The 9,091-nt window shown below is 22.7% G+C and overlaps 6 protein-coding genes across 6 annotated transcripts; 3 read left to right on the forward strand and 3 right to left on the reverse strand.

Annotated features, from left to right (window-relative positions):
* Positions 1–182, forward strand: AAJ76_1090003 (hypothetical protein; the record flags this gene model as incomplete). The annotated part of the gene is made up of 1 exon (XM_024473725.1): positions 1–182. A coding segment is annotated over one exon (182 nt), but the record flags the coding sequence as incomplete, so codon positions are not given.
* Positions 183–1,389: 1,207 nt separating this feature from the next.
* On the forward strand, positions 1,390–2,655 carry AAJ76_1090001390 (hypothetical protein; the record flags this gene model as incomplete). Its single annotated transcript, XM_024473724.1, has 1 exon — positions 1,390–2,655. One exon carries the CDS (start codon positions 1,390–1,392, stop codon positions 2,653–2,655), a length of 1,266 nt encoding a protein of 421 aa, XP_024329898.1.
* A 423-nt stretch (positions 2,656–3,078) lies between these two features.
* AAJ76_1090003417 (hypothetical protein) lies at positions 3,079–3,417 on the reverse strand (the record flags this gene model as incomplete). Its single annotated transcript, XM_024473726.1, has 1 exon — positions 3,079–3,417. The coding sequence occupies one exon, from the start codon at positions 3,415–3,417 to the stop codon at positions 3,079–3,081; it is 339 nt and encodes a 112-aa protein (XP_024329899.1).
* Positions 3,418–3,551: 134 nt separating this feature from the next.
* AAJ76_1090003552 (40s ribosomal protein s12) lies at positions 3,552–3,947 on the forward strand (the record flags this gene model as incomplete). Its single annotated transcript, XM_024473727.1, has 1 exon — positions 3,552–3,947. The coding sequence occupies one exon, from the start codon at positions 3,552–3,554 to the stop codon at positions 3,945–3,947; it is 396 nt and encodes a 131-aa protein (XP_024329900.1).
* A 1,389-nt stretch (positions 3,948–5,336) lies between these two features.
* Positions 5,337–6,308, reverse strand: AAJ76_1090006308 (hypothetical protein; the record flags this gene model as incomplete). Its single annotated transcript, XM_024473728.1, has 1 exon — positions 5,337–6,308. The coding sequence occupies one exon, from the start codon at positions 6,306–6,308 to the stop codon at positions 5,337–5,339; it is 972 nt and encodes a 323-aa protein (XP_024329901.1).
* A 1,534-nt stretch (positions 6,309–7,842) lies between these two features.
* AAJ76_1090008094 (hypothetical protein) lies at positions 7,843–8,094 on the reverse strand (the record flags this gene model as incomplete). Its single annotated transcript, XM_024473729.1, has 1 exon — positions 7,843–8,094. One exon carries the CDS (start codon positions 8,092–8,094, stop codon positions 7,843–7,845), a length of 252 nt encoding a protein of 83 aa, XP_024329902.1.
* Between the last annotated feature and the right edge of the window lie 997 nt (positions 8,095–9,091).

The following is a 9,091-nucleotide window of genomic DNA, read 5'->3' on the forward strand; positions in this document are numbered from 1 at the left end:
TGAAAATATTTTTTGAAAGATTAGAGGGCTCTCAGATTTTTTGGAAGAAGAAAAAAAAACTATTTTTTTTATTTTTTAAGTCTGTGACACATTTGTCTACAGATATTAGTTGGCTAATTTCCCCTTTAAAAGATATAATGGACGATATTGATAAAGAATATGAGCAGATTGAATGTAATTAATATATTTTAAATTATTTATTAATTAATTTTTTGCAATTTTGTAACAAACCCACATCTGTATGTGGTATAAAAAGCCATTTGAAATATAATTTTTTTATTTAAGTTTCTCATTATATAAATGGTTCTGTGAATGTTTCGTGGGATTTATTGTGTATTATGAAACTTGAAACTATAAATAAAATAATTTTTTTCTAAAAGCATAGAAGCAAACAAAAAACAACTTCAAAAGGGTCACTTTCACAAAAAAGCACAAAGAGTGCGCAATAAAACATTTAGTAAGCACAAAAAAGTTTTATAATAGGGGAAGTAAATCAGCAAGAAAATTCGGCGACGCTAAAAGCGTTCTAAAGTTCTATCTTCAATCTGGCCGCATCCCGCAACTTCACCCCACCGTATTATCTTATAACCGATTAAAAAAAAATAAAATTTATAGTATAATTATAAGAATAAAAAAATACAGTTTAGAAAGAACAAATAAATCACTGTAAGATAAAGTTTATTTAAAATGTTTTGTACTGAAGAAATTTGGTACTTTAAAATAATACTGAATTAGGATCTTTATTGTTTTGGGGGTTCTTAGCTTTCTGTAACAAATCTCTTACTAACCAGTTCACTATTCAAATTTATTAATTTCTCTTGGATATTAAACAGGTAACGACCTCTTTTATCACAAGTTCTAAAATATTTTCAACAAAAAGCACATTTTATGCCTAAAACTATCAAAAAATGGCTATATTGTTTCTATTATATCCGTCGCTTTTTTTCATATCTAGCTAAAATTATATTTCCTTTTTGTAAGAATTAAATGTTTAATAAAAAAAATTAAAGAATTTTCAATTTTGGGAACCCCATTTTGATTAAGATTGAAATTTTTACATTTATTTATAAAAATACACTCTCTTTTATATAAATTTATATTTTTGCTCTTATAAAAGATATATAGAAAAACAGTATTTGAAAACAAGGATACTGTTACATTTTGTTATTAGATAAACCCTTATTATTTAAAGTTCTTTTTACTTTCAAACAAAAACAAAGACTCATTATATAATTTATTTAAACCTGCACATCAATGATGTCTAGTCTTATGTAAATTTGTTAAGAGCTGTGATACTCTGTATTGCACATTTCTTTAATAAATTCTGTTTGGTTTTTTAAAAGTAAAAAGATTTGCTTTAAAATTTTTTTCTAATTTTTATTATCCCCTATGAAAAACACTCTAACTGAAAACAATTTGTCTAAGTTTACTGTCTTTAAAAATAACATTATAGAATTTTTATCTAAATTTAACATATCACTAGATGTCGATCTTATGTTAAGAGGCATCGATTTATCAGATAAATCTTATGAAGAAGTATTAGATAATTTTTTATTAAAATATTCTGATAAGTATAGAATTTTTACAGCGTTATATAATAAAGAATATCCTTATGATTTAGAACTTAATAAAAAAATAAATATACCTTTAGAAATTCTTTATACAGTAGAGTCAGAGAAGTTTTACGGGATTAAATTTAAAAAAATACAGAATAAAGCAATTGTTGATATTGTTACTACAAATAATATACTGTTAAAAGGGTTTGTAGTAGACATTAAATACGGTTTAGAATATTTTATTAACTTTTTAAATAGATCTAAACTTGAAATAGATGTTAAGTATTACAGTGACAACATTTCTAATATATTTGTTGTTATTAACCAACAAACTTCTCCATTTATAAACAAAATAGTTTTATATGAAATATATAAAAAAATTAAAGGACATAAAGAAATTACACATCTAGCTGTTTATACTCAAGATATTAAAATAACTGTATTAAATAATAAACTGGTAGAAAACTTTTATTCTTCATTCAATTTAAGTGATATATCATATTGTATAAGAGAATATTTAGATAGAAATGGATTTTTTGTACATTTTTCAACATTCTGTATAGATTGTATTTCTTATATTTTGTATTTGCAAAATAAAAGAAGTACTAATTATCTTAGAGATTTTCTTAATTTTAGATTTACTGGTTTTGTACTTAATAATGGTATGGAAGTAACAAGATCCGATGATAATAATATATTAGTTATTATAGATAATCTTAAATATACTGTTAGATATCCCAGTACTGACATATTAAATAGATTAAAGTATTTAAATAAGGAAGTAATATTACAATACTACACCAATATTACTGTTTCGTATTATAAATGTAAGAATATTAATTCACAACTGTGTTTAATCAATTATTCTGACTATGATATGGTACTTTCAAATATTTACGTGACAGGAAGTAAGAAAATACAATATTTAGAGGATAAAACACCTAGTGAAATATTTGAATATAAAGATTTACGGATGCATATATTATATAGTAAAGCTACACATACACTTTTAATTAAATTTAAAGAAAATATTAATAGAGATTTATTTTACATGTATTTAATAAGTATTTGTAAATTTAATTACATGCTTATTCAATAATATTATAGTATATTAGCTCTATTGCACAATTATATTGTGGTTTTTATAATAAACAAAGCTAGAAATTGAGCATTTTACCTCTATTTTTAGAATAGGGAATTAAAAATATTTTTTTGATACGCTTTTCGCTGTGTAATTTTTTTAAATAGATGTTAAAATTATATAATTTTTAGAATGGCTTATATATTAATTGAAAATAAATAATACTAGTTTTTTATTTGTTTACTGTTACTTTTTATGTTATGAATTACAGGTATTTAGTGAAAAAAAATATTTTAATAATTAGTTTATTTAACAAGACAATTATTAATATTTGTCTGAATTTTGTGTATTTTGACGAATACTTATGTTAATTTTAAATATAAATTTACAAATTTAATAATTAACAATATTTTTAAAAAATAAAATTAACACTTCAATTGTTTATTTAAAGTGAGTATTAATAAATTTTTCAAAATATTCCTCTCCTTTGTAACCTATTTCCATAATTTTCTTATTCATGTCCTTATCCACTACAATGTAAGTAGGGAAAGCTGTTAATCCATATTTCTCTCTACAAATATCCATATCCTTAAAATCAGGCTTTTTGAGATCAATGATTACAAACTCTTTTTCAGTATTATAGTTATCTAAAAACCTGCTTAATTCTCGGCAAGGTGGACATTTAGTTGATCCAAAGATAAGTAAAACATCTTCGTTAAGTTTTTCTACATATGATTTTACTTTATCAAATGTTGTACAATCACTCTTTCGTGTAAACATTTAAGGGTTAAAATTTTAAAATTACCTAATACAATAGAAAACAATTAAAAACTGTAAAATATTGATTTTAATTGAATATTATCATATAATGTTCATATTTTTAAATAAAAATTTTTGTTTTTTTATCCCCTTAAATGTCTGATGAAGAATATAAACCAATTGTAGAACAGCAGTATACACTCAGAGACGCACTTATACAGGCATGCAGGGCAGCACGCATCAGTAATAATCTTTCTAAAGGAGGCAGAGAGTGTGTTAGGGTACTGTGCGGAGGGAAAGCAAAGGTCGTTTTGCTTGCTAACGATTGTGAACCGAAAATCAAAGCCATTGCAACTTTCTTTTCTCAAAAGAATAAAATTCCAATTGTCACTATAGATGACAGAAAAGAACTAGGACGAATATTAAATTTTGAGAAAGTATCTTTGGGAGGTAAGGTTAGAAATAGTGGATGCGGAGTAGCATTGATCTCTGATTTTAACGAGAGGACCAAAGCTACTGATTTTATTATGAATGAGTTGGATATTAATTAAATTATTCTTAAGTTTTATATCTTATTTCATTTTTATAATGTGTGCTTTATTTTTCGTATTTTTTTCCATTTATAAACGATAGTGACAAATGTATTTTGATGTACCATGTTTAACCTCAGTTTTCTAGTGATAGGTATGCTAAAAAAATATTGTTTTAACATTCCAAGGCGCCAAGATTTTTGTATTGTAGTTAAAATAATTCTGTTATTTATTATAAGCATCTTACAAAAAATACCCATTAATTACTGTATTGGGTTTTGAAAAAGTAACAAACTTTTGAGATTGAAAATTACGCATTTATGAATTATTCTTGCATTAGGAAATTTGATGGAAAATAACTTGGGTGAATTTTTAAAAATATTTTTGGTAGAAATAAAAATATTTTTTACATTAAAAAATATTCTATTACGCTACGACAAACCATCGCACTACATTTTAGGTTAGATAATTAAAAAAATCAAATTGTTACTTTTATTTTAAATTAATATCTAAAAACTGACATAGTTTTTGAAAAATATGTTTAAAGAAAAAAACATTTTAGTGTTAAAAATTTTAACAATAATCTTTTTAAAATAAGACTAAGAAATAACTTCTTTTTAAAATGACACTAAGGAGGATTTCTTGTTTAAAATGTAAAAAAAAGAGAAAATTTTCCTTTTGAATATATTCGGCGCCTTTTAGTGATAAATGTTTTTTAAATTAAAAATTAATTATATTTTAATAGAATTAGTTAGTAACTAGTATAAAGTATATTTTATATTCTAATGCAATAAAAACAACGGATTTAATTATATACATACTTTATTTAGAGTAGGTATTATTATTTTTTTAAATGACCAAAAACCATGTTGATTAATTTTTTGTAATTTTATACCCCATTAAACTTTTATTATCAACAAATCTGTTTTCCTTTCTATTCTACACGAGCATAGAATATCGCTAAGTTACAACACTTGCAGTCTCAATTTTTTTTTCTTGCAAGTAAGCCTTGTTTTTTTATTTTAAAATGTATTAATTTTATCTAATTAAACTTTTTATCTAAAGTACGTTTTACAACAATGGAATATAAAAAACATGATATGTAAGGCCATTCACTAAATTTAAAATAGTATTTAGATTACATAACCGTTAAAAGATGTTAAATCGCGTCCAACTTTCATTAAAAATAGAGTAGATTTTAATTTGATATTTAAATTATTAGTTGAATTAAATTTGAAGATATTTTTATAAATTCTAATAAATACAAAAACTTCTTGTTACAATTGACAAAAAATAGTAAAATAGTTCTAATTTTTAATAGAAAAATGACATTTAGTATTTTTATAATAATATTATTGTTATTTAACACTATACTAATTTTTATACTAATTACAAAAGACTAATTTTTATTCACAAAAATAAATAGACAGTAATTCTGTTCAAATAATTCAAAACCAAACCAATGTATTGATCTTGAACCAGTTGCGCAAAATTTTTAATTACTGATTTTTTATGTATGCTTGTTGGGAAGGCAATTTTGTCCTCATTTATTTCAAAAGATCCACGTAAGCTTTCTATTCTTTCATTGAGTATTAAAATAAAAGATGATTCAAAGCTTTTATAACTGCCAATAAAAGATTTCTGATTTAAAATAATCATCATAAAGGCAGCATATAATTTATGTTTTATTCCCTCCTTAAAACCTTTTTCTCCTTCACACAATGTTTTAAAGTCATAATCTTTTACATTTACACCTTGCAATCGTTTTTTTAAAAAAAACAATGCTAAAACATATTCTTTCTCGTTTTTAATATTTAAATGTTTTGGAATTATCTGTAAAGAATTAAACATATCATTGGCGCATTTATATAAAAAAATCGCAAATTTATTAATATGTTTTTTTTGTGCATCTTTTTCATTTTTTTCTTTTTTTAAAATTTTTCTTATTGTTTCGATTAACATCTCGTAAACGTAATACTTTCTTAAACGACGGAATGCTTGATAAACGTATTTAAAATCGGTTTTTAACCTCCAAAATGCATGATCATTTTTTATTACATCGCTATTGTTTTTTGTTAAATCGCTATCATTTTTTATAATTTTTTGAATATTATTATCTATAAAAATTCTAAAATTTGTGTTCAAGGCTTCTTCGTTGCATTGGTAATTAAAATTTGCAGAAAACAATAGTTTATACTTTAGCTTGCGACAGATTTTTTTAAATCTAGTACTTTCTTTTATCTTGTTATAACTACACAATAATTCGTTTTCAAGGGCGTTTAATGATTCACTACTAAAATGATTTAAACTTGACTCGATTTGATTTTCAATGGTAGACTTGCATATGTAAATAAATACAATTAGAGAAATTAACTTTATCATATTAGGGTAGTAAATAAAACTTTTAGTTAATTAAAAAACAATTGTACAAAATTTAAAAATTAAAAATACAAAGTTTTTAGTGCAAAAATGTCTAAATTTTAATTTTGTTTATTTCCATAAATGGTAAGTTTATTATTAAAATTTAATTAATTAAATAATTTAAAAGTGTATAAAATTTTAAACTTTAGAAATTTGTAAAAACAAAGTAATATGTTGTACTAATGGTTAATACTAAACTTTGTTACCTTACATTTTATTTAAAAACAAAAAAAATATAAAATTTATTTTGATTTTAATATATTAATACTAAGAAGTAACATATGCAACTGCTTTGTGTTATTAGCTTAAAAAAATATTTTGAGAACTTTTTATATTGAATTAATTGTCAATTCTTTTTCATGACTTTAAACTTAAAATTTGCCTGAGTGTGTCATTTTTTTTGTTGGGGAATCTAAAAGTAAAAGCGTATTTTGATAATTTTCTAAAATTATTTGTCATTTATGTCTATAAATAACCCAAGACTCCACTGTAAGGTAAAATCGGGAGCATTAAACTATATTTTAGAACGTCATGAGTATCAGAATAAGAATAAAACTATAAATAGTAAGATTAATCTAAAAAAGAATAATAGTGTGGTATCACACTCACCGGAATAATGTAAGTTAAAATTTATTTAATTATTTTCTGTAGTTCTAATAATAAAAATAAATATTTATAGTAAAATAAATTAAAACAATTGATATATGGTAAATTATACCACAATTAGGTAAAATATCTTAGTTTTCTTTCAACAAATCAGGAGATAAGAGTACTGGCATTTTTAATTAATTTTTATTCTTATACAAAAAGTAAATTAAGTTATAAATTCTTTATGTATTCGGCTCAAAATTTAATAAAATACTTTTATTTACATTTAAATATTTTATATATTTTAACATGTTAAAAAGCCCTTAAAATATATCTAATTTACATTTCGGAAGGCAAATTATTTTTTTAAAAGTTCTTATAAAAACACTAGAAATGAATTTAAAATATTTATTTACAATTTTGTCACCTAAAAAATAAATTCTATTTTTTATAGATTTGATGTGGTCAATTTACACAGACCGAATATTTAGTAAATTAAGACAAAAAGTTCACTAAATAACTAATCCTATATTCTAAAAATCTAAAAAACTTTCGATGATACGACAATAATTTAAGTATATATCCTCATATTCATGCCACAATTCTATCGGCTTTTCTTTGTTACCAATATATAAATATGTATCATAATAGTCAAAGATCCATTTTTGTTTTGTAACAAAACCATAAGAGCCTTTTATCTGTTCTTCTAAAAACAATAGTGTCAAATAATACTTTTTTATGTTTTTTATATCTAAATGTTAAGGAAAAATTTGCATTAATGAATAAAATACATTTAGCTTTTTGTAAAATCTTTTTAAACTTTTTCTTTTGCCAAACTAACATTTTTTTGACTCAATGTTAATTTTCTGAGATTTTGTACGAATTGGATTAAATATAAAGTTTTCTGTTATTGAAAAAAAATATCATAAATTGTTTTAAATTCTTGTATAGTAGTATTTATATCTTTCCATAAAATCTTTTTGCTGGAACGTGGAAATATAACATCCAAATCGCCGATGTTGTCGTTTATATACTTTTTTAATTTATTACAAAATAAGATTGTATTTCTATCACAGTTATTTTTGTCGCAGATGGAGCTTTTCAAAATAAACATTTTAATTTTATTACATATTAATTCATCACTCAAGTTTAATAACATGTATAAAAATTCTTTTTCAATAGGATCATATTGTTCTATAAGAGGATCAATAGCAAACAATGTATTTATCGAAATCCTGGTAGTATTAACAAACTCAATGCTTAGCATAAAAAATATTAATTTGAGTTTCATAAATAAAGAGGGGGATAAAAAAAAAGAATTTATACTTTTTCAAATTTTTTAATAAAAATTTCAGAGGAATTATAATCAAAATTTTTGAAAAGTGTATTAAAAACAATTAAAAAGTGTTATTAATCTTTAAATAATTTTCACTGTGATAAATTAAACATTTAATCGCAAAATTATAATTTAAAAAAGATAATAAATTTAGCGTTTAGAAAAATATTAATTTTGATGTAATACCAAATATTACACGTGAAAAAATAAAAATTTTTTTTATTTTATTTAAAATAAATAATTCAGCTATAAACATTGACCTTAATAATATTTTGTAATTTAACCTGGTTTATACATATTCTCGGAAAATAGTACACTGCTGGCCCGTTTGGGTCTGAAAGACTTAGAAGAGGTATTTATAAATGACATTCTTGTTTATTCAGTATTTCTTTTTATAGTTTTACATGAAACATGTAAACAAACAAATAAACACGCTTAAGACATTGTGGTTTCGTTCGTATCTGAAGCTACTGGTTGGTTTCATCCAACACATATTTCAATATATATTAAAAACCATAAGATATGATATTGTAAAGAATTACACTTTAGAGATGCTCAGTTGCATTTATCAAAATAAATATATTTTTTTTTCATGTCAAAGTAATTTTACAAAAAATTATTTTTGTATGTATACATAATCGTACATATTGCCACAAAGATCTTTATTTTATTATAATAAAAATATAAAATAATTAAAATAAATCATTAAAGTTTTTAATTGAAGCCAAAAATATTTCTCCTCCTCCTTAATGAACAAAAAATTAGGCAATACTACATAATTTTAAGTTGCTTTACTTTATTTTTCTACTTTCAGAATTTT

Source organism: Vairimorpha ceranae (genome assembly GCF_000988165.1).
Source record: "Vairimorpha ceranae strain PA08 1199 chromosome Unknown NODE_109, whole genome shotgun sequence".
NCBI lineage: Eukaryota > Fungi > Microsporidia > Nosematidae > Vairimorpha > Vairimorpha ceranae.